We start from the raw sequence: 24,011 nt of genomic DNA, 5'->3' as shown, positions 1-24,011 counted from the left end.
CTCACGCGTGAAGATGGCGTTAGGGAGCAGCCACTCCCTCCACAAGTAAGAATTCATGTTGGAGGTCTTTTACTGCTCCTGACACCTTCCACAGTGTGGACTCTTACACCTGATCCAATGTGCAAAATAGGAAGAGCACACAGCTAAGGGCTCCCCAACTCATGGGGAATGGGCAGGTCGATCCACAGAACCAAAGGTGTCAAGGCCAGTGGTGCGAAGTGCAGTTGAGCCTGTGGAATGATGCCATGAGTCCCACCGTCCTGAGCCACAACACTGCATTGATCAACTTGGCTGTTAGGAAAATGCAGGCATCTCTGTTAGCTGGTGTCACTTCATATGCCAGGGCCAGAAGGGACTGCAGAGGTCAGCAGTCTAGGCCAAGCCCAGGCATGGATCTGCTCTATAAATAAGTTCCAGCTGGGCAGTCATTAGATCTTTGTTCACTTGCTGCGACTGGTCTCCTTCCAAGTCGGTAGTCAGTATTAAAGTTCTATGCTAAGTCAGTGTCTGTGTCCCCGGTAGCTCCTGGTCCTTGTTTGTCGCCTTTGTGGTCACACTTCTGTGTGCTGTCCCCAGACGGCTCTGTGGAGGTGTGAAGACAGCAGTCATGGGCTTGGTTCCCTGGGTCTGAAGACCCCCACACAGTGGACAGAGTAGTTTAATGCACAGTAAGGTCATGAGGGCGCATGCCTTCCCACTAGTGAGTCCATCGTTTGGAAAACCTATTACAAGAGACCTTATTTCTCCAGTGTTCTGCGGGAGCCTGGAATTCTTTGGAAACAAAATTAGTATTTCATTTTCTGAATGGCCCACTGGGAATGGGTCTGCCCACTCCCAGGATGGTTGTGGGGCACTAGGAAGGGGATCCTCCAATTTCGGGTAAAGGTGGCCATGTCCAAGAGTGGTGAAGGGGTGCCTACCTTATCCCCTCTCCAGTCTGGCAGCTACATCCTGTTTCCTGTAGGTCTCGTGTTCCTGGTTCCCTGTGGGCATGCTCTTTTTCTGTACTGGACAACAGCACTTACTCAGCCCTTCCGCAGCCAGCAGGCCTTCCAGCCCCCTGCCCACTGGATCAAGTCCCCTTCCCAGCCTGAAAGCAAATAAATGGAAGCAGCTGGCTGGGTTTCTGTACCAGCTGGTATGTGTTAAGCTCATAAAGACATACTAAAAGGATCTCAAGGTTTTGTTTATATTTTAAATTACCTTCTCATCTTTCAGGAGGTACAGGAACCCAAAAAATAATTAAAAGGAAAAAATAAAGATTATGTCAATAAATGCAGAAAAGTATTCAGTAAAATGCAGCAACCATTAAAAAAAGACTGAACCATAGAAACCCTTGCAAACTAGAAATAGAAAGGAACTACCCTCACCTCAAAGGGCATCTACAGAAACCTAGCACAGGTGAGGTGTTTGAAATTCTCCACTTGAGGTGAGGGTGCAGTGAGGACGCCCCCAGTCACGGCTGTGTGCTGTGCTTGAGGGTCCCCCCAGTGGGATAAGACAATGAAAGGGGTAAAGGACTGAAAAGGAAAAAAAATCTCATTTTTCAGATTAATATTTTCTATTTAAAAAACCCCAAAAGCATGGACAAGTTTGGGATTTAAGATCAATATACAGAAATCAAATGTATTTCAATACACTGGAAACATACAAAATATATTTCAAAAAAGTACCATTTAAAATAGCAAAAGAATTCCTGATCAGTGTGGCTCAGTGTTGGGTGTTGTCCCGGAAAGCAAAAGGTCACTGGTTCGACTGATTCCCAGTCGCGAGGCACGCGCCCGGGTTGCAGGCCAGTTCCCAGATAGGGGTGTGCCAGAGGCAACCAATCAATGTTTCTCTCTCCCTCCCTTCCACCTCTCAAAAAATATATTTTAAAAAAATAAATAGCAACAAAAAATGCCTCAAAAATAGAGATTAAGCCTATCAAAGAGGATCCTGTCATCAGTAGAAAATTATACTTTATTGAAAGGTATTAAAGCCTGGCTTCAGGCCAAGATGGAGGTGTAGGTAGACACACTGTGCCTCCTCGCACAACCAAACAAGGACAACAGTTTAAAAACAAACAACCAGAACTGACAGAAAATCGACTGTAAGGAAGTCTGACAACCAAGGAGATGAAGAAACATTCATCCAGACTGGTAGGAGGGGTGGAGACAGGCAGCCGGGGCAGACAGGACTCGAGGCAACAAGGCAGGACCCAGAGACAGTGGCAGATTGTGGAGCAAATGGGGCTGGCAGTGCGACCGCTAGCAGACGCTGCGGCCCCACATTCGCGCATAGATGAACCGGGAGGAATGCTGGAGGAGCGAAGCAGACCGCACAACCCAGGGCTCCAGCGCGGGGAAAATAAAGCCTCAAACCTCTGATTGAAAACACCCGCGGGGGTTGAGGCGGCAGCAGAAGAAACTCCCAGCCTCACAGGAGAGTTTGCTGGAGAGACCCACAGGGGCCTAGGGCGTGCACAAGCCCACCCACTCGGGAATCAGCACCAGAGGGGCCCAATTTCATTGTGGGTAGCAGAGGGAGTGACTAAAATCCGGCAGAGAGTGGAGCAAGCGCCATTGCTCCTTCTCGGCCCCTCCCCCACGTATAGCCACAGCGCAGCGGCCAGCGTTTACTCCACCCCAATGAACACCTAAGGCTCTGCCCCTTTACATAACAGGCACGCCAAGACAAAAAAAAAAAAAAATGGCCCAAACGAAAGAACAGATCAAAGCTCCAGAAAAAATACAACTAAGCAACAAAGAGATAGCCAACCTATCAGATGCATAGTTCAAAACACTGGTAATCAGGATGCTCACACAATTGGTTGAATTTGGTCGCAAATTAGATGAAAAAATGAAGGCTAGCTGTGCTAAGAGAAACAAAGGAAAATGTACAGGGAACCAGTAGTGTTGGGAAGGAAACTGGGACTCAAATCAATGGTGTGGACCAGAAGGAAGAAAGAAACATCCAACCAGAAAAGAATGAAGAAATAAGAATTCAGGAAAATGAGGAGAGACTTAGGAACTTCCAGGACATCTTTAAGCATTCCAACATCCGAATTATAGGGGTGCCAGAAGGAGAAGAGGAAAAACAAATTGAAAACTTATTTGAACAAATAATGAAGGAGAACTTCCCTAATCTGGCAAAGGAAATAGACGTCCAGGAAGCTCAGAGTCCCAAAGAAGCTGGACCCAAGGAGGAACACACCAAGGCACATCATAATTACATTACCCGAGATTAAGCAGAAGGAGAGAATCTTAGAAGCAGCAAGAGAAAAGGAGACAGTTACCTAGAAAGGACTTCCCATAAGACTGTCAGCTGATTTCTCCAAAGAGACCTTACAGGCAAGAAAGGGCTGGAAAGAAGTATTCCAAGTCATGAAAGGCAAGGATCTACATCCAAGATGACTCTATCCAGCAAAGCTATCATTTAGAATGAGTTATCTGCCATTTAGAAAGGCAGATAAAGAGCTTCCCAGACAAGGAAAAACTAAAGGAGTTCATCATCACCAAGCCCTTATTATATGAAATGTTAAAGGGATTTATCTAAGAAAAAGATAACAAATATGAACAATAAAGTGACAGCAAACTCAGTTATTAACAACCACACCTAAAACAAAAACAAGCAAACTAAGCAAACAACTAGAACAGGAACAGGACCACAGAAATGGAGATCACATGGAGGGTTATCAACAGGGGAATGGGAGGGGGAGAGAGGGAGGAAAGGTACAGAGAATAAGTAGCATAAATGATAGGTAGAAAATAGACGGGAGGAGGTTAAGAATAGTATAGGAAATGTAGAAGCCAAAGAACTTATATGTATGACCCATGGACATGAACTATAGGGGGGGAATGTGGGAGGGAGGGGGTGTGCAGGATGGAGTGGAGTGAAGGGGGGGAAATAGGACAACTGTAATAGCATAATCAATATATATATATATTTTTAAAAAAAGGTATTAAAGCCTAAATAAATGGAGACCTATCAGCAATGGGTAGGAAGACTTAATATTATAAAGATGATAATTTTCAACAAATGTATTTATATATTAAATTCTTGTCAAAATCTTTCTTTTAAAACAGAACTTGATTCCGAAACCTATGATACAACACAGGTGGGAGACTGCCTCTACCAGATATGATGCACTGATAGAACAGCAGCAATTAGGTCGCAATGGTTTTGGCACCCTGATACACACAGACCCATGTACGTACGAAAACTGGTCAATGACAGCTGGTGTTGCAAATCAGTGGGGAAATCATTAACTCATCCAGAAAGTGCTGGGGCAATTGTGTTACCCTTCTGCAATAGAATGAATTGCGCCCCTACTTCGCTCCACATACCAAAGTCTGTTCCCAGGCTAGCTGTTCTGAGTGCTCTGGTGTCGCAGTGTGTTTGGGTAGAAGGGCCTTGGGCTCAGTGTCTGACTCACTGCAACCCTCTGCGCAAGTACTTTCCCTCACAGCACCCCATTTTCTCCATATAAAAATGAGTGCACTTTGGCTCTGACATTGTTCCTCAATGACATTAGTCAAAACGGTGGTGGCATGTCTTCTGAGCCCTGCCCCTCATCACCAGGAAATGTAGTTCCCCGCCCCACACTTTAGGACTGCAGTCTTCTGTCTAGTAGTAGCGGGAAGTCAGAGCTGCTAGAAGTGGGGACGGTGGGAGATGAGAGTGGATGAACATGCTTAACTGATATTGCTACAGGTCACCCCACCCCCAGGTTATAGGAATGACCCTCATCTTACAGAACTCACAGACTAGAGAGTCAAAATAACCTGTCTGTGGTCATAAAGTGCAGACCAGGTGGGACGAGGAAGCCAGGAGTTCAGGTGTTCCCGATCGTGGTCCATGAGTGGGAGCATCAGCGTTCCTGTGTGCGCTGGTAGTCCTCACGTGTCTGATCAAACCACGAAATACTAAGGACCTGGTACCTGCTGGCTATGCATTAAATAATCACCGAGCGAAGAATGGGTGGAGTCGGGTAAGAGCACGTGCAGGCATGTTTACGTGAACTGTGAGGAGGACTGAGTGAGACGGTGCATTGGAAGTGCTTGGTGACTGGCTCACACCAGAATTCAAACCCAGCTGTCCAGTAACTCACTGGGTAAGCCACTGGGAATGCAGATAAAATTAACACCAACAAAAACCTTTCCTTTTCAAAAAATAACAACGCCCTTCCTTTCACGTTACAGCAGTGTTCTAACAGTAAACTGTTAAAATTCTATGTTCACGTCACTCAATGGACAAGTTTCAAGTGCCAAATGTACAAAGTGATCACTTCTACATTAGGCATAATTAGCACGTAAGATTCAACTGGCTTAAATAAATACACACCAATTAGAAATCTTCATTTGGCCGGAAGAATAGTAAAATACAAATCCTTAAATCCATGGGAATAACTTTTATTGCAGCAGGATTCTCAGAATCAAGCATCAGCAATTCATTCAGAAAAATAAAGAGGATTTTTAAAGAGACGATGTCCCAGGACAAAGCAGCAAATGTACAGGGAACATGAAACAGCATTTCCCACCATCACCAGAAGAGCCAGGAGCCAATGGGAACTTCCCTGAGCTTAGTGAATTTACTGTTGGAAAGTTCTTTGTAGAGATTAGGAAATTAGGTTAAAAAAAAAAAAAAGAAACCATCTCCAAGCAACAATAAATTTTATTTCTGCTTCAACAATAAACATCCTGAGTTATTTTTCCAAATCCTACCTCCTGACCAAATGCCCTTAAAATTGAAATCTCACATTATTTTTAATTGCGATCTAATTCCACTTAGAAGTTACATGTTTAGCTTTAAAACCACATGACTTGAAAGCTCAGGCTGCACAGGCACCTCATGATTAGTTTCAGTAGTCACAGAATAGCACCTATTGGCTACACGGGCCTCAATTTTCATGTCAATGAAGTGATGGAGGCTTTGCCCAGAAGCTAAGTTTTGATGGATTTACCTTCCATGGTATCAAACATGTCTTCTAAAGCCTTGTGCACACACTGGAGAAACTCCCGGGCATTGCGGCCCGGGTAGCAGGAGACGTTGCAGCCTATCCAGTTGTCATGAACAGCATACCCAATGCCAAAGCCATCAGGGACCACGGGGGCAAAGCCACCGACGTTCACTGCTGGGCTGCTCAGCGTGCTTGTGGACAGGATGTTGTGGTTTATCTGCCCATAAGCAGGGTCCAGATACAGCTCAGGCAGGGCAACCCCTGTGGCTGCTGCCAGGTACCGCAGAGCAAACAAGTGTCGGTCAAAGCCCTGGCCTGTAGGAGACAAAACAAAAACCAGTCTCAGAACTGCAGAACGGATAGGACCTCCCACCCACGTAGGAGTCCCCTTCACAGCATCCTTGAGAGTAGAAGGGTCCGTCTACTTCTGCATGCACACCTCTAGCTCACTAACCTCTGAAGCAGCTCATTCTAGAATATTTTCTTAAGAAAAAGCTGTCAACAGCTGAGTTAAAAATGAGCCTCAACTGATTTTAAAAGTCTGAAACTAAGTCAATTTAGTCAAACACTCAAAAGTACGTGAAGAGACTCAAAAACTAAGATAAAATGCCAAGTCAAGTGTAAAAGATGACAATGAGTCGGTGGAACGAACTGGAAAGAGTTCTAATTTCACCTTTACTGCTCATTTTCTATGGAACCCTGCACCCGTGGCCCCGGCTGCCCACCTATAAAACGGAGAAGGATGAGACCAGAATGTCTTGGAGGTCTCTTTTAGCGCCAGGACTTTGGCTGCATGAAAGGATTGGACTACATGACCCTCCAGGTCCTTTCCAGGTCTCAGATCTTGGCACAAAGAGACAAAGAAGGATGACGCTTCTGTTTGAGAAGAGCTGCTGAGATGACCTATTTACAGGGGCTCAGCACACTACATCTGAAGTGAAGAGGGGCTGTGGGATTAGAAATCCTACATTGTCAAAGCTGAGTCTAACGGCCAATGAATAGAGAACCATGTGTCACAGCTGAAAGTGACCTTCGGTGAGGATAGTTAGATGCATTTCCTCATCCCTGCTTAGGAGAGAACATTTTGATCTCTAGTGTCTCATCTGGCTGTTCAGACTATTAGGGTAGAAAAAAGTAACCACCAGGAGCTGGCAGACAGATTAAACCTAGTGAAGGGGTGGAAATCAGATGTGGGGCAGAGCATTACTGAGGCCCACCCCAGTGCTGAGGGCAACAAGACCCAAGGGCATGCTCCCCACCCCCGGCTCACCCATGGCTGCTTCTCTGGTCAGCTGGCCGTGGTATTTGGAGCACTCAGCCATCATCTGCTGAAGCTCTCCCGCACTGTGCTTGGAGGGCTCCCTGACGAAGGCCTCAGAGCACCTTTTTGTGAAGACGGAGGCAGGGCGGATGGTCTCAGTGCGACCGTGCTTAAATGCTGCGGTGCTGCAGGACTCGTAAGTGGCCACTGTCTTGCCATACTGCCGCAAAAAGGCCATCTGGAAGGCTAGCTGGGCCACTGAGTCCGGGCTCAGCTTCTGCTTCTTCAAGAATTCTTTGCCTCCTCTCTGAAACTGGATGAAGTCAATGGTGAGGGTTTTCATGGTGGCATCGAACTTTTCCTTGGCAGCACTGATGCCAGCCTTTAAGGCATCGTTCAGCCTGAACTGGAGTTTCTGCACCACAACAGAAGAGTCCGTGCTGGCCGGCTGGCCCTGTGGGGTGATGGCGGGGGCCTGAGTGCTGTCTTTAAACACTTCATTGAAAAACCTGAGCACTGCAACGCCATCGCCCCAAGCATGCTCAAAGTGGACAGCGGCAGTGCCATCCTTGGCTATAATGAGGTTAAAGGATTTATCAAACCAGCGGTTTGTGCCATCACCATGCAGCATGTTGTGGGACAAGTGGACAAGATCCTTAATGGGGAAGTCATCTAGGCAGAGGCAGAACACAGCAGAGTCCACCTTCCTCAGGGCCTCCTCGTTGCCGCCACTCTCCAGCTTCTGTCTGAGCTCTGCCCACACGTCTCGGTTCTCACTGGTCAGATATGCCAGTGGGAACTCAGGGGCGGGGCTGTTGTCCGAGAGAATGTACTTCAGATGGGCCTGGATTTCAGAGGCGCTCACAATGTTCCCATCTTGATCCAGGACATCAAAGACATAGAAATTTCCTTTTCTCAGGACCAGGAGGTGCCTGGCCTTGTCATCAGTGACGAGTTCATCCCGACCGGGTCTGGGTAAACGAGATGAATTGAAAAGCCGAAAATACTGGGACATATCCAGTGGATATGCATTGACCAAGTAGGCACCATACCAAGACAGAGAGGAAGGCACAAAGCGTATGAGTCTCTTGAAGGTATCAGTGTCACTTTTGACAGGGTTCAAGTGAAACACTTCCGGCTCCAAAAGGCCGGCCCGGAGCGTCTTCATAAATCGGACGGCAGACACAGTCATGTTGGTTGCTCGGGTGAGCTGGTCATTATACTCAGGCTTCGGGTCGGGGTTGAATGCCATAAATGGGTTAAAGTTCAGGACAATGGAGTCTCGAGCAGTTAAGTACATATCAAACCAGGGGCCTAAAATACAAAAATAAAGAAAGAACATAAAAAGTTAATGCAGGCCCTAAAAATATAATTTGAGGAAGAAAAAAAAATCAAGCATATACAAAAGTAATGACAACCTCCAGTGGGAGGAATTTCCTGATTCTTTTCCTGCTCTGTAATAATTCGTGTTAATATAAACAGGATCATATACAATGTGGTATTTTACATATGGCTTCTCTCACTTAAAATAATGTTTTAGAGGTTTATCCATGCTGTAGCATGTATCAGTTCCTCATTTCTCTTCACTGCTGAATAACGCTCCATTATATAAACACAGCACATTTTGTTTATCCGTTCATCAGTTGACGGATATTTGGTTGTTTCATTTTGGGCTATTATGAATGATGCTGGTATGTGCAAGTTTTGTGTGGATGTATGTTCCCAATTCTCCTGGGGGTGTCTTAATAGCTAGGAGTGGAACTGGTGGGTCATGTGGTAAGTCTGTGGAACATGCTGAGGAGCTGCTAGGGTGTCTGCCCTAGTGGCCGCACCACGACCACCAGCAGTGTGTGAGGGTCCCAGTCTCTCCACGTCCTTGGCAGTGTCTGGCATCGTTTGTCCTTCTGATGGGGCCGATCTAGTGAGTAACCATCACTGTGGTTTTGATTCGCATTTCCCTCGTGTTTGTTAACTGCATTTTCTTCCTCATTTTGTTTTCTTCCTTGACTCTTAAATGAATAAAATACAGTAACACCTTCGTGCTAGAACAGAATAGTTGTTAACTCCCACCCCATCTCCTTAGGTTTCCCTTGCTTTGTCTCCCTTCAGGGAAACATTCACACTTGACCGTCTCCCAGATACCGGGGAAAGTCTCGCCACTGTTCCGTGCACTGTGTACACTTGTGCACTCCCTCTTTCAGGAAATGCTCAAGAAGCAATTAGAAGTAAGTATGAGTGTGTGTGGACCACTCAAACTAGCTCTCTGCACTCCGGTGGATGTTTTGCTTGTAAAAATACCAGAAGCAGTATTTTATCAGAAAATGGGTCTTTAAGGGAAGTCCCTGCCGGGACTAGCAAGCATGGATGAACTCTGCTATTAAAGGCCACTTTCCATTGGTGTAAATAATTTGCACATGTAAAGCACTGCGGAAAGGATTAATAAACACAAAATTAATCTATTATTTATTTCTTGGGCCACTTATACCACTTCATTCCTTAAGAATCAGGCCCTGGTTTAGGGGACACAGAGAGGAATAGGACACGGACTTTGATTTGGAAGATTGGTGGTGTAGGAGACGAACAAAATTAAACATAGTGAAATGCACTACAATGGTAAGAGAAAAGACATACTAAGGAGCAGGTATGTAAAATACATTTGATGGAAAAGACATGAATTTATACCTCTGATCCCTTCACTAAAATAATTTTAAGAAGACAAAAACCAATAAGGCAAAGAGAACGAAAGAAGAGAAAATAGCAAGTGTTAGAAGTTGAAAAGCATTTAGGCCACTGGTAATGACTAAAGCAGACTCAAGAGAGCCAACCCTAAGCCAAGAGCAGAGAACGACAAGAAATAATATGATCTGCAGAATGCCCAGGGGGCTCAGGAATTGGCAGCCTCCACACCTGGTTGAAAAGTTATTTAATTAGACTCCCGCTCCCACCTCCCAGATACTCTTCCCACTCCAGTAGAAGACTTAAGTTTTATTCTCTGGAGAACATACAATTGTGGGATACAAATCTCAGTTGAGATCTTGAGCTTCTTCCCACTTCTACAACTCTGGTGACCAGGAAAATACCTTTTGGCAGTTTTCTGGAAAAGCCTTCCCTGGGGGCCTAACCCACAGACACTAACCCAAGGGGTACCCACGGAATTGGCTGAGCCAGGTCACATTACAGTGAAGCTGGGACTGACAACCCCGCCCCGTCCACAAAGCTCCCAACTGCTTTTTAATATCTCATTTGCATCTAAAACAACAGAAGAGGATTGTGAGGCATCTGAAAAAGAGGGCAAAACAAACAGGAAAAAAGTAACAACGGACGACAAGAAAGATGAAAAGTTAAAAAAAAGATTCCCAGATAAACTATTAAGGACATAGAAAGTTAAACATAAGAAAGTATAAAGTAACAATTAACTTCAGAAAAAACAAAAAGTTCAAATGGGAAAGAAAAAACAATCCCAGTGTCCTACACGACTCAGCTGACAACAGCATTTACATGAGTATAACAGTGTAAATGCTAAATACTAAGCTGCCCAAAATTACAAATAATTACACTGTGAAAACGAGGGGATAGGGAACGGGCATGTGCGAGTGAGGGTATATAGACAACACCTAAAATGAAAAAAAAGTTAAAATGCAGTAATATAGGTGTACAATTTAGAGAATGGGGATACCTATCAAAAGGAGAAACACACCAAAACAAATAATTAAATTACCCAAGATTAAAGATAAAGAGAGAATCTTAAAAGTAGCAAGAGAAAAGGAGACAGTTGCCTACAAAAGAGTTCCCATAAGACTGTCAGCTGATTTCTCAAAAGAAACCTTGCAGGCAAGAAGGGGCTGGAAAGAAGTATTCCAAGTCATGAAAGGCAAGGACCTAAATTCAAGATTGCTCTATCCAGCAAAGCTATCATTTAGAATGAAAGGGCAGATAAAGTGCTTTCCAGATAAGGTCAAGTTAAAGGAGTTATCATCACCAAGCCCTTATTATATGAAATGTTAAAGGGACTTATCAAGAAAAAGAAGATCAAAATTATGAACAGTAAAATGACAATAAATTCACAACTATCAACAACTGTACCTAAAAAACAAAAACAAAAACAAACTAAGCAGACAACTGAAACAGGAAGAGAATCAGAGAAATGGAGATCACATGGAGGGTTATCAGTGGGGAGGAGTGGGGGAGAATGGAGGAAAAGGTATGGACAGGGAATAAGAAGCATAAATAGGCACAAAATAGGCAGGGGGAGTTAAGAACAGTATAGGAAATGGAGAAGCCAAAGAACTTGTATGTACTACCCATGGACATGAACTAAGGGGGGGGAGATTGCTGGTGGGACAGGGGCTGCTGAGAGGAGAGGAATAAAGGGGAGAAAAAAATGGGACAACTATAGTAGTATAATCAATAAAATATACTTAAAAAATCAACCTACTGGTTTTTTTTTTTCCATTAAGCACATAATTGGCACAAAACAAAATACTAGTTTCAGGTGTACCATATGATGATTCCATATTTATATTTATTGTGATGCTGTGAAATGATCACCACAGTAAGTTAGTTAACATCCATTCCCATACAGTTACAAAATCAATTTTCTTATGATGAAGATTTTTAAGATCTGCACTGTGAGCAGTGCAGTATATACTTCACAACACAGTATATTAACCACAGTCACCATGGTGTGCCTCATGTCCCCTGACTGACTGACTGCACAACTGGAAGTCTGTGCCTTTGGACCGCCTTGGGTAATCACCCTAGCTGAGTCTTGAAGGAAGAATTCGCAGGTAGAAAATGGCAGCGGAAGCAACATGAATAAAGGCACAGAAGAATTAATGGGCTGAGGGAATGAACTGTTCCGCTCTGTTGAAGCACGAAGTGTGGTAGAGAGAACAGGAAGAGAAAAGGCTGGAGATGGCAGGTAGGCCAGACTGTGAAGGACCTAGAAGGATACACACAGGGACTTAATCCTGCATCCTTTTCACACAGAACCAATGGTTAGTTCTGTCTTCACCCCACCTACAGAGGAAGCAAGCCGTTGATCTTGAGCATGAACTCCAGCCTTAACGTTTGCCTCAGGGAGAGAGAATGACACAATATTTCAGTGCAGTCCCACCGAAGATATCTTTGAGACCAAAACAGGAGAGAGCTGCCTCACTTCCAGTTACCGAGGGCTCGGGGGGAAGTCACGCCTGCAGCCCGGCCTACCTACCTGAAATGTAGCTCGTATGTTTATTCTGCTTGTCCTGAGCAACCAGATGCTTGTGCAGTTCTTGTCCGATCCCATTTTCAAAACTCTTGCAAAATTCTTCTGTTTTCCTGAAATGTTCAGGAAAAGACAGAATCAAATAATGGCAGAAAATACATGATTTTTAGATTCATGGCCAAAAACTCATACACTGAACTTTGAGTCCCCAATAGTATATCCCTAGAACCTAGGACCAAGATTGGAAAGTACGCTCATCAGAAGAACAAGAATAAATCCAAAATGAATAAATCTAGGGTATCTTTTTTTTTTACCCTCACCTGAAGACATGCTTACTGATTTTTAGAGAGGGGAATAGAGAGAGACAGAGAAACATCAAGGTGAGAGAGAAATATCAATCAGCCGCCTCTCATACACGCTCCAACCAGGGACCGAACCGTGACCTTTCGGTTTATAGGATGACGCTCCGACCACCTAAGCCACCCAGGCCAAGGCTAGCATATCTTTTTTAAATGACTGACTGGGGAGTTCCAGCCAAGGTGGAGACGTAGGTAGAAACCCTTCGCTTCCTCACACAACCAAAAGGAGAAAAACAACCAATCTACAAACAATAAACAACCAGAAGTGCCAGAAAATCAAACTGCATGGAACTCTGACAACCACAGACTTAAAGAAACAGTCAAACAGAACAACCAGACCGGTAAGGTGGTGGATGGAGAGAAACCGTAGTGAGGCGGTGGACCGTGGGGAGAGGGGCTGACTTAAGGGAAACTGAGACTCAGAGCTGACTGTGGACTATGGTGGTTGCTGAGGTGGGAGAAACTCCCAGTCTCACACGCGAGTTTGTTGAAAAGTGTGCTAGAGCGGAGCAAGGGAGCTGACTGTTCCCTCTCTGGCCCCTCCCCGACAGACAGTGCCACAGCACAACAAGGAGGGTTGCCCTGCCCAGGTGAATACGGAAGGCCCCGCCCCCTTACATCTTATCAGGGGCCCTGAGCAAAGAAATATGGCCAAAATGAAAGAACAAAGCAAAACCTCAGAAAGAGAGCTAAGCGAGGAGGATATAGCCAACCTGTCTAATGGAGAATTTAAAGCCCTGGTAATCAAAATGCTCACAGAACTGATTGAGCTTGGTCGAAAAATGAAAGAACAAGTGAAAGATACCCAAAATGAAATAAAGCAAAATATTCAGGGAACCAACAGTGACAGGAAGGAAACCAGGACTCAAAGTAATGATTTAGAACAAAAGGAAGAAATAAACATCCAATCAGAACAGAATGAAGAAACAAGAATCCAAAAAAATGAAGGGAGGCTAAGGAATCTCTGAGACAACCTGAAATGTTCCAACATCCAAATCATAGGGGTGCCAGAAGGAGAAGAACAACAGCAAGAAATTGAAAACTTGTTTGAACAAATAATTAAGGAAAACTTCCCCAGTCTGGCAAAGGAAACAGACTTCCAGGGAGTCCAGGAAGCCCAGAGAGTCCCAAAGAAGTTGGACCCAAAGAGGAACACACCAAGGCACATCATCATTAAATTACCCAAGATTAAAGATAAAGAGACAATCCTAAAAGCAGCAAGAGGGAAGGAAAGAGTTACCTACAAAGGAGTTCCCATAAGGCTATGAGCTGATTTCTCAAAAGATACCTTGCAGGCAAGAAGGGGCTGGGAAAAGTATTCCAAGTCCTCAAAGGCAAGGACCTACATCCAAGATTGCTCCATCCAGCAAAGCTTTCATTTAGAATGGGAGGGCAGATAAAGTGCTTCCCAGACAAGGTCAAGTTAAAGGAGTCATCATCACCAAATCATTATTATACAAAATATTAAAGGGACTTATCTAAGAAAAGGAAGATCAAAAATATGAACAGTAAAATGACAACAAACTCACAACTATCAACAAATGAACCTAAAAAAAATAAAGAAAAACAAAAACTAAGCAAACAACTAGAACAGGAACAGAATCAGAGAAATGGAGATCACATGGAGGGTTTTCAGTGGGGAGGGGGAGGGAGGAATAGGGGGGAAAAGGTACAGGGAAGAAGAAGCATATTTGTTAGACATTAAATAGACACAGAGAGGTCAAAAATGGTATAGGAAACAGAACTCAAAGAACTTATATGTACAACCCATGGACATGAACTAAGGCAGAGGGAGGATGCTGGAGGGTTGGGGGGTGCAGGGTGGAGGGGGGATAAAAGGGGGAAAACTGGGAAAACTGTAATAGCATAATCAACAAAATATAATTTTAAAAATAAATTAAAAATAAATGACTAGGAAGATCAATCCATATCACATAAAACTATCTGTGATCTCAGAGGCAGGCAGGGTGGCATGGAGAAAAGGATATAAGCTTTGGGGTCAAAAAGAGTATGTCTGAATTCTAGCTCTGTCACTTTCAACTGTGGCACCTTAAACAAGTTACTTGGTCTGAGTTTCAGTTTCTTCGTGTATAAAACAGAGATCACACACCATCTTACAAGGTGAAAAAATATTTATAAAGCTACGGATTTCGGATAGTTTGAAACATAATATTTAATACATGGCAGCTGTTAAACTATCACCATAGCAACAGAGGCTTCAAGAGACTAATAAGGAATATTTAAAAGTAGAGGACTAGATTATGAACAGTTCATCTATGTTCTTCCATCACTGTCCAGTGAAGGATTCTGGGGTTGTAATGACAATGCCAGCTACCTGCACAAAAAATCCCCATCACAGAAAGAATACTACACTAGGATGTAAGAGCTTAATGCAATCCCCTTTTTGACAATATCCAGTATTATTTTCCAATTCCATGCTGTATTAGTTTCCTAGGACTTCAATAACAACGTACCACAAACTGGATAGCTCAAAATAACAGGAATTTATTCTTATACTTCTGGAGGCTAGAAGTACAAAATCAAGGTATTGACATATCATATTCTCTCTCAAGACTCTCGAGGAGAAGCTACGCATGCTTTTCTCTTAGCCTCTGTTATTTACCAGCTATCCTTGGCATTCCTTGGCTTTTTGATGTACCCCAACCTCCGCCTGCATCATCACAGGCTGTCTCTGTTTCCTCTCTTCTTATAAGGACACCAGTCACACTGGATTAAGGACACACCCTACTCTAGTATCATCTCACTTTAGCTGATTACGTCTGTGATGACCTTACTTTAAATAAGCTCATGTACTGAGGTTCTGACAAGTACATGAATTTTGGGGACACTATCCACCCCAGTACACATGCTCACCAAGCAAACTTCTGGTCTGCCATATGCTCTCCTCAATGGATCCCCTCACCAGGAGCACAGACCTTCTGCAAATGGCCAGTACCAGCAAGCCTCCCAGGTACGTCTGCCAAGATACAGTGCAAATTTGGCATTCTGGCTTATAAACCATCACCTGTTGAGTCTGGTTAGAGAGACCTGGTCAGCCCTTCATGAGTAAAAAATTTATTTCCTGAATTTACAAATGTAGAGATTAGGTCCCAGGTTCCTGGAGACCCAATCAAACTGCAGATTCTTTCTGAAGCACAGCTTGCCCTCCCTCATCAGCTTGTCTTGACCCACCCAACCAGGGTCATTCAGGGCTCTCAGCATTTACCTGAACTGCCCGTCATCCAAGAGAGGCTTCTGCGCACTGAGGTACCTCCTAATGGTGTCTTCAAGTTTGGGAATAGGCAGCCTGAGGAGAAAGCAAGGTCCATGTAAGGGTGAAAATATGTGAACCAGGTTAATTAGCTTCACAGCCCAAACTAATAAACTAATTACTGGATAATTTCCTTCCAAAAAAAAATCCCAACGATGGGAATCCCAACAGACAAATCAGAGTTGCTAGGTTTACTAATGTAAGTATCAAGGGTAACTTTAAAAAAATTTTAAGTATATTTTATATTTTTAAGTAAAATAACTTTTAATGTATTAGTAATGAATTTCATAAGCTAAATTAGTATATACGAGGCCTGTCTAGAAAAAGTCCAGCCATTGCTAATCTAACAAGAATGGTTTGAGGGACATCAATGTAACCTGGCAGCCAAGGAGAGTGGACTGGAATGCGCATGTGTGAACAATGATGACTTCACTGCACTAGTCACTGGGGGCGGTAGATGCTGTTGAGTGAGCATGTGTACTGTGTGGCTGTCACATTCAAAATGAGTGAATAGAGCAATGAATTTGCAACAAATTTTGTGCTAAGCTTGAACATTCCTCTGTAGAAACCATTCGGATGATTCAGAAGGCTTTCGGGGATGATGCAATCAGTGCAGCACAAATAAAAGTGTGGCACAAACGATTCAGAGATGTTTGAGAACCTGTTAAAAGTGATCCATGTCCTAGAGGGCCCACCACAAGCAGAACACTGAGAATGTGGAACGTGCATGGGCGGTAATCAACAAAGATGGGCGACTGACAGTGTGAGAACTAGAAGCTGATCTGGGGATTCCAAAATCTACTGTGTGAGATTTTGACATAGGATCTTGGCACGAAACATGTCCTGGCAAAATTCATTCTGCAGCTTCTGCTTCCAGAGCAGGAGGAATATCGTGCTGCAGGTGCTAATGACTTGATTCAAACCACTACCAATGAACCAGATTTCCTCAAGAAGGTCAAAACTGGAGATGAATCCTGGGTCTATAGCTACCCATATGATCCGGAAATGAAGGCCCAGTCATCCCAAGAGTAGTCGCCTGGTTCTCCATGCCCAAGGAAGGCACAGCAAATCGCAGCCAGATCAAGACCATGTTAACTGTGTTTTTTGATTGGAAAGGTGTTGTCCATCATGAGTTTGCCCCTCTGGGCCAAACAATTAATAAGGAGTACTATCTCGATATTCTTCATAGGTTGAGAGATGCAATATGATGAAATGGCTGCAACTCATGTAGTTTTTGGTGAAACATCAAATCACCCAGGTGACTTAGCCTCCTTAGAGCCCAGATTTGATGCCCTGTGACTTCCAGCTAAAACTCAAATCACCCTTTGAAAGGGAAGAGATGTCAGACTGTTGATGCAATTCAGGAAAATACAATGAGCCCGCCGATGGCGATTCCAACAAAGGGTTTGCAGTGTTTTGAACAGAGGAAGAGATGCTGGGAGAATGGTGTGAGGTCCCAAAGTGCCTACTATGAAGGGTACTAAGGCGTCACTGTCCTGTGTACAGTGTTTCGTGTATCTTCTTCAATAAATGTCTCCATTTTTCATATTACATGGCTGGATACTTTCTGTACCAACCTTGTATACTAATAGATTCCAAATGGGGAAGTGGAAGCTACCGAAGTCTTCCTGTTTCCTGGTCACAGCTATAATACCTGTGCTAGACCAGTATTAGCTCTGATTTGATTCTACTCTTAGTTTGAACAATTGCATTTCTCTCCCCCAAGATTAAAAAAAAGTTCTATTTTTAAATTTTCTTGTGCATTGTACAACACTGATTAATACAAAAGTGAAACACAGGTCTGTCCAAGGGCCAGCCAAATGTGGGCTCAACCATCAAGCTGCCCAGCCTCCAGGAGCCCTATGAGAAAGAACCAGATCTTCCTACATGCTTACTTATTCCTCATTCTCTGCTAGCAGATCTCAAAGCAGATCTCAATGACAGCTATGGTGATGAAGTTACTAGTCCACATTGAAATTAAAGCACATGGACAGTATGGTGAGGTACACTTTCTTTTTCATGTCAATAATTTTTGGGGGGCTCTCTCTCTAAGCTTTTGGCATTTGGCAGAGACTTTGGGTCTCTGGCCTTTGCTCCCCAACATGGATGGGAGCACTCATGGGGCCAGGCAGATGCTGGGCCCACCAGGGGCTTAGACCCTGCATGGATGGAAGCCCACTCCTGGAGGCAGGGTCTCACGCTGGGATGCATGCCCCTCGGGGCTCCAGCCTCTGGGACACTGTGACCCAGTGCAGCGTGGCACATGGCTTCCTGATCCACTGTACGGAGACTGAGAGCAGCGCACCCCAGATCCTGAAAGAGCTGCTGTGAGAAGATGGTGACTCTGAAACCCACGAGTGCACATTCCACGGAGGACGGGGATCTGTTTGCATGGCTGGCTTAAGGACAGATAAGGAAATGGGGAACTCCTGGGCATGGCTCTGGCTTGTAGTCTTTTGGGGAGTAAGAGAGGTTCTGGGTCTCGTGGGAGAGGAGGGCTCAGAGCAGAAGCGCTCTCAGCCCTGCCCACCCAACTCAGAACCCTGTTAATAAAAACCTGTTTCCTTTAAAATAATAATAATAATAATAATAATTTTATTGAAAGATAAATCCCCCAACACCAAAACTTAATCAGGATTTGTTAGGTTACCTCTGCCAACTCAAATTAACACTGATACTTTAAAATTATCTAAATATAGCAGCCATTTAGGAAAACTGGAAAGTTATCCCTAAAATGTAGGTTAAAACCTCACTATCAGATATACCATGGTTCTTCAGTTCATTTCCAATGCACGCTTCATCCAAAAAATGATATAAAAAGTAAATCTGAATTATTTATAGCCATTTTGTACCGCGGCTTCACTGAGTGCCCATTCGCTGCACTTCACAACTGTAGATCCCCTTACACTCACAGACTTACGCAGTAAGCCCAAACGCTACCTCAGCTACTTCATAGTCACACAGTTAACCACTGACTTTCCTCAAGACTGTTTTAATACTATAGGGACATTAATGAAGATTTACGTTCTTTTTAAACAAGATTCTAAATTGGAGGCAATGGTGGTTTTGTAAAAACAGTGCTTATTAAAAAGCTTCTGGAGTGTTAACTCCACCCCTGAACTTGCATTAGTGGGCTAAGCCAGTTTTCAGAGTGATGATTTATATTTTAGTTACTAATACAATAGAAACTGAATGTTCTCAATGGAATTACATTGAGGCAGTATAGATTCTGTATAAATATTTTTTTTTTATCATGGACACAAAAAGCACCTTTTTCTATTAAAAAAAATCAAAAATAACATAATGAACACGCCAAACTTACCAGGTCTATATTTTTGCCTTCTATAAAATGCCCTCAATGTAAATGCCAAATAGCAATACGGTCCACATTATCATATTATCTAACACTTGGCAGACGACGGCCATGGTTAGAAAGGTACTGGTTCACAGTGAAATGGAAAAGAAAACAACCAGGAACAGAACAGTGAGCTTTTCACAAAGTTAAATTTACTTAATTTAGACATCTATCCCCAAGGCAGACACTGTCCCTCTTTTTTTTTTTGGATGGGGGGTGAGAGTCATTAAAGGCCCTGTCTTTTAGGAAGTAATGTTGATACCTAATTTTCTTCAAAATTTTAATAGTCTGGAAGTCTAAAAGTGTAAGAACTACTGACACATTACAAGGAGAATGAGATTTAGAATCAGACCTAGGCTTGACTGCCAGCTCTGCCACTTCATCTCTAGTTATATGGTTATAGGTAGCAAATTACTTGAGGTTCCACAGACTCCATTTGTAATCTATGAACTGGAGAGAACTGCCCCACAGAAAGATCTGAAATCCCACCTGTTAAGTCCCAACTCCACCTCGCACAAGTTCATCTCTAACACATCTACTGTATGGAGAGGTTGCCTTCACAGCCAACACAACAGCTGCCCAGTGTGAGTGAATCAAAATTATACCTACTTTTTTTTAATCAGATCAGCAAAAAATACATATTTTGGTGTGCCACAGAATTTTAGTAATTAGTTTATGTGTGCTCTCTGCTTTATATAACTTGTGTTCCAGATATAACAGACAGGTTCTCTAGAATTCAAAGGTGAGGCCAGAGTTAACAAGGTGTGGAAGATAACAGGTAGAACAGGAATGGCTGGCCCCACAGGAATGCCCTTCAGATGGACTGTCTTGACATCCAGGATGGCTTCATCCCAATGATAACTATATTGTGTAAAAATACAAAAGGCAAATAAATAAATAAATAAATCTTTCTACCCTGGCTGGTGCGGCTCAGTGGATGGAGTGCCAGCCTGTGAACCAAAGGGTCACCGGTTTGATTCCCAGTCAGGACACATGCCTGGGCTGGGGGCCAGGTCCCCAGTAGGAGGGCCTGTAAAGAGGCAACTACACATTGATGTTTCTCTCTCTCTCTCTTTCTCCCTCCCCCCTGTCTGAAAATAAATAAATAATGGGTTTTTTTAATTAAAAAAATAAAAAGCAAGCAAATGATAGTGTAAGGGTTCCTACAAAAAAGTGAGTCTAGGCCACTTGGCCAATAGGCAGCAGTGATGTCACAGGAATAAGAAGACGGAGGGAGATCCAGTTGGACCACCTAATACAAAGGGACCACCCTTGCCAACTAATCAGGATAGTTTCCCATTCTAGGCATCGTATCTCACTCTATCGCCACAATAGCCCAAGGGAGCGTGTGCTCCATTCCTACCTTACAGGTAAAAGCTGTGGCTCAAAGAAGCTAACTGAATCGCCTGAAGTTTACAGAGTGTAAGATCTGGCTTCTGAAACCAGACTTCAAAGCCAGGCCTTTTCACCAAGTGTGACATCCAAGTGAATGTCAAAGGTACCACATTTTACCAGTCTAGAATCTCAGAGATAAAAGGAATTTCATATCTAAACCCCACTTTACAGCTGAGGTAATGGAGGCCTGGAGGGGGTCCTTGTTTAAGGTTACGCATGAGTGATAGCTTCAAATTCCTACAGATTTTGTACTGTGGGCTGGGGGAAGTGATCTAGAATATTCATTCTTCCCAGCTTTCCAGTTCTAAAATGGAGAAAATCCCCCTGATCTTAAACCTGGGTGGAGCCCAGGCAAGCACCAGAAAGTCGAGGGCCATTTGCAGCTGGACTTGGCAAACGCAGACAGGTTTGTCATTCCTCACCTTTCCCCCACATACAGGCTCCTACAGGATTAAGGAGGTGTGCCCCAGGCTTCTGGTACAGGCAGAAAGACTCCCCTACCTCGAGCCAAATTTAAATGAGATTGGGGCTAATCTCATTTTAGCTTGTTTTAGATATCTGCACTCCCATAATTTCATAGGAACCACCTCTGGTGATTTTCCTAAGAGGGCGGGGGTAGGCAGTGATGACAATGGGTGCGGGGGTCCTGGATGTGAAGAAAAACAGCAACCCAGTAGTTGGGGGTGATGCCTGTTATAATCTTTGTTCTACTCATGGGGTGGGGAGCACTGGCCTCCAGCCCCTGGACTGGGAGAGTTTCCTGACAGCAGTTTGGAGAGAAAGACAAAAGTATCTTTGAGACAAGTTTGGAAATGTGGCACCAGGACCTAACTGGTGAATAGATAAGGTAAAGTCTGATTTTAGAGGGTGAAGGAATCTGGGGAAATTTCTAGTACTGGAGGAGATCTGACAGCTTGGATAAAGGCTGGGAGTTTGACGGCCAAGAAAACGCGAAACTGAATTAAAGAAAATATCAGGTGATGGCAAGGGTAAGGAGGAGGGAAAGATTTACTGGGACAGTTTTCACCGGGGAAGTAGATTCTAGGTGGTGTTTTAGAAGAGGAGGGGTAGCCTGGTGAGAAGGAATAGATACAATTTGGGTGGGCCCTGGGTCTAATTTGAGTAAGTTTGGGACGGGTATCTCTGAGGGCAGTACCTAGAATTCTGTGCGGGTGGGCTGCAGTTGCAGGGGGATATGAGGGTTAGGGAGGATATTTTAGGGGGCGTGTTGAGGAAGGTTTGACAGTGGTGAAAGGTTTTCAGGTGAAGACCGGACCTAGAGAGCTGAGGACTTGGGGGAGAGGAAGATGAGGGCTGCACTGTGCTTGGGGAGCTGATGAGGGCGCTAAAAGAGCAGTGTGCTGTTGACAGGGTTCAGGCGGGAGGATGGCTGAGGGTTCTGGGTAACAGTGATGAGGAAGACGGAGTGCTGGGAGAGGTTGAGGGATGATAACTATTATGTATCAGGAACTGGCCTGTCCAAATTCTGGGCAAGAATGTGGGGCAGTCATGAAAGTACTTCAGGGAACAGCCTAGGTGGAGACAGCAGGCTGATCATTTCACAGGGAAAAATGCGAGGAACTCTTAGGGTATCTGGTTGGAAGCTGGGTTATTGGGGTTTGAGAAGGGGTCAGGATGGAGGTTGTGAGAGGGCAATGGGGCGTTCTAGAATAGAACTTGCGCGTTCTGAGGTTCCTGTGTCAAGAGATGCTGTAAGTCACAGGATTTCCAGACGGGGGGATGTGGCAGCGTCCCAGGTGGGAGTCTGGGGGCAGAAGCGAGTTCACTAGAAGAGTCGTGAGCGCCTGGAGTGAGACTGGGGCCGATCCTGGACGGGCAGGGGCGGCGGGGACCGGCAGGGCCTCACCTGGGCAGGCTGTCCTGGTAGTGCATAGTGGGCACGATGCTGCGCTGCAGATACTGGTCCCGCCCGGAGTCGACGCTCAGGGGCCGACGGGGCGCACCCGAGCCCACGACGGGACCCCGCGGCCAGGCACGCAGTAGCAGGCGGGCCACCATGGTCTCGGGAGACTGCGGCAGCGGAATGCGGGCGACGGGGAGTTCTGTGTCACTAACACAAGTAGCCTGGCCGCAGACTGCCGCGTCAAGGACGCCAACCCAGTTTGCGTCGGCGCAGAGCGACCTCTGGCCTCCGGCCCCGCCCACAGAAGGGCCCGCCCACCGTCCTCAAATCTCCCAGGGTCCAGCCCTCTGCCTGTCGTGGCGGGCTGCCACCTCCTAGCTCGTAGTCCACTTCTCCAGGCCAGTTCTCCAGGCAGCGGAAAACGAAACCACTCCCTTCTCCTTTGTTGGAGCAGATAAAAACTGGAGCTGAAGGGGAAAAAAAGCAGGAAAAAGCTTTTGGAATCTGATAAATTTGATCCAGGCTTTGTCCCTGGGATATCGTGGGCAAAATTTTAAACCTCTATTTCCTCACCTGAGAAATAGAGATCATGATCGTTCAGCGTACCTCCCACGATCCTAGAAATGAGTTACTGACTGACTCGGTATGTTCAGTGCCTGGCGCCGTAGGAAGTAAATGGTAGCGGTTGTTGTTAGCAACCGATTACGTTTACCCCGCTGGTGTCTGGCATGATTAACGCCACACAGCTGCCCCGCGAGCTCACCTGGGCTGCCGCTAGAGAAAACGTGTGTAGAAGCCAGAAACCATGGAAGCCGGCCACCTCTTCTGTGCAGAAAGACGCTTTAGAGCACAATTCCGATCTGTTTGATCACCTTTCTCAGCTCAAACATTTCCAAAGGTCTTTCACGCTCAGTGGACTCATGAAGCTGCCTGTCAGCACCACACTCTACCTCCAAGTTTCCTTCCAACTCTGACTTTAAGATTATACAACTTGAACAAATATGCCTCATCCCTCATCCATCATAAGACAAACAACCCCACCACACACTAATCCCTGCTGTCCGTGGCAACTGAAGGATTAACTACACTCTGCTCCCATTTTACGGAAGAGGAAAGGGAGGTATCAAAATGAAGCAGGGTGCAGCCAAGAGGAGGGCCCCAAGAAGGGATTTGTGATGGGGTCCAGGACTCGGGGTGTCCAGGAAATATTAGAAAAATGTATATAGGATGTCCTCACCCCCACAGGCCTGAGCCAGGGGGGATGGGACACATGGAACAGGGCCATTCAGAGCTGTTTTGGGTAGCAAGAGCTTTGCAGCTAACCCCTGGCACAGTCATTTAACATATCTATAACCTTTA

At 44.8% G+C, this 24,011-nt stretch overlaps 1 protein-coding gene across 4 annotated transcripts; it reads right to left on the bottom strand.

Moving 5' to 3' along the window:
- Positions 1 to 5,377: 5,377 nt before the first annotated feature.
- CPT2 (carnitine palmitoyltransferase 2) lies at positions 5,378 to 23,111 on the bottom strand. Of its 4 annotated transcripts, XM_053921056.1 has the most exons (6): positions 22,656 to 22,673; positions 15,994 to 16,074; positions 15,642 to 15,744; positions 12,415 to 12,521; positions 7,212 to 8,516; positions 5,378 to 6,256 (listed from the first exon to the last, which is right to left on the bottom strand). In XM_053921056.1, the coding sequence occupies exons 3-6, from the start codon at positions 15,662 to 15,664 to the stop codon at positions 5,925 to 5,927; spliced, it is 1,767 nt and encodes a 588-aa protein (XP_053777031.1). In that variant the 5' UTR covers positions 15,665 to 15,744; positions 15,994 to 16,074; positions 22,656 to 22,673; the 3' UTR covers positions 5,378 to 5,924. The 4 variants fall into 4 exon arrangements, with proteins under 4 accessions (XP_053777031.1, XP_024427006.1, XP_053777030.1 ...); XM_024571238.3 differs by lacking the exon at positions 15,642 to 15,744 and having other exon boundaries at positions 22,656 to 23,109; XM_053921055.1 differs by lacking the exons at positions 15,642 to 15,744; positions 15,994 to 16,074 and having other exon boundaries at positions 22,656 to 23,111.
- Between the last annotated feature and the right edge of the window lie 900 nt (positions 23,112 to 24,011).

The sequence above is a fragment of the Desmodus rotundus genome, chromosome 3, assembly GCF_022682495.2.
Source record: "Desmodus rotundus isolate HL8 chromosome 3, HLdesRot8A.1, whole genome shotgun sequence".
NCBI lineage: Eukaryota > Metazoa > Chordata > Mammalia > Chiroptera > Phyllostomidae > Desmodus > Desmodus rotundus.
This window is presented reverse-complemented; position numbering and strand designations above follow the sequence as displayed.

Coding starts and splice junctions, on each gene's coding strand:
- CPT2 (XM_024571238.3), bottom strand. CDS start 22,807: ATGGTGGCCCGCCTGCTACTGCGTGCCTGGCCGCGGGGTCCCGTCGTG. Junction 8,517..12,414: donor ACATACGAGCTACATTTCAG/GTAGGTAGGCCG, acceptor TTTGTATTTTAG/GCCCCTGGTTTGATATGTAC. Junction 6,257..7,211: donor GACCAGAGAAGCAGCCATGG/GTGAGCCGGGGG, acceptor TGTCTCCTACAG/GCCAGGGCTTTGACCGACAC.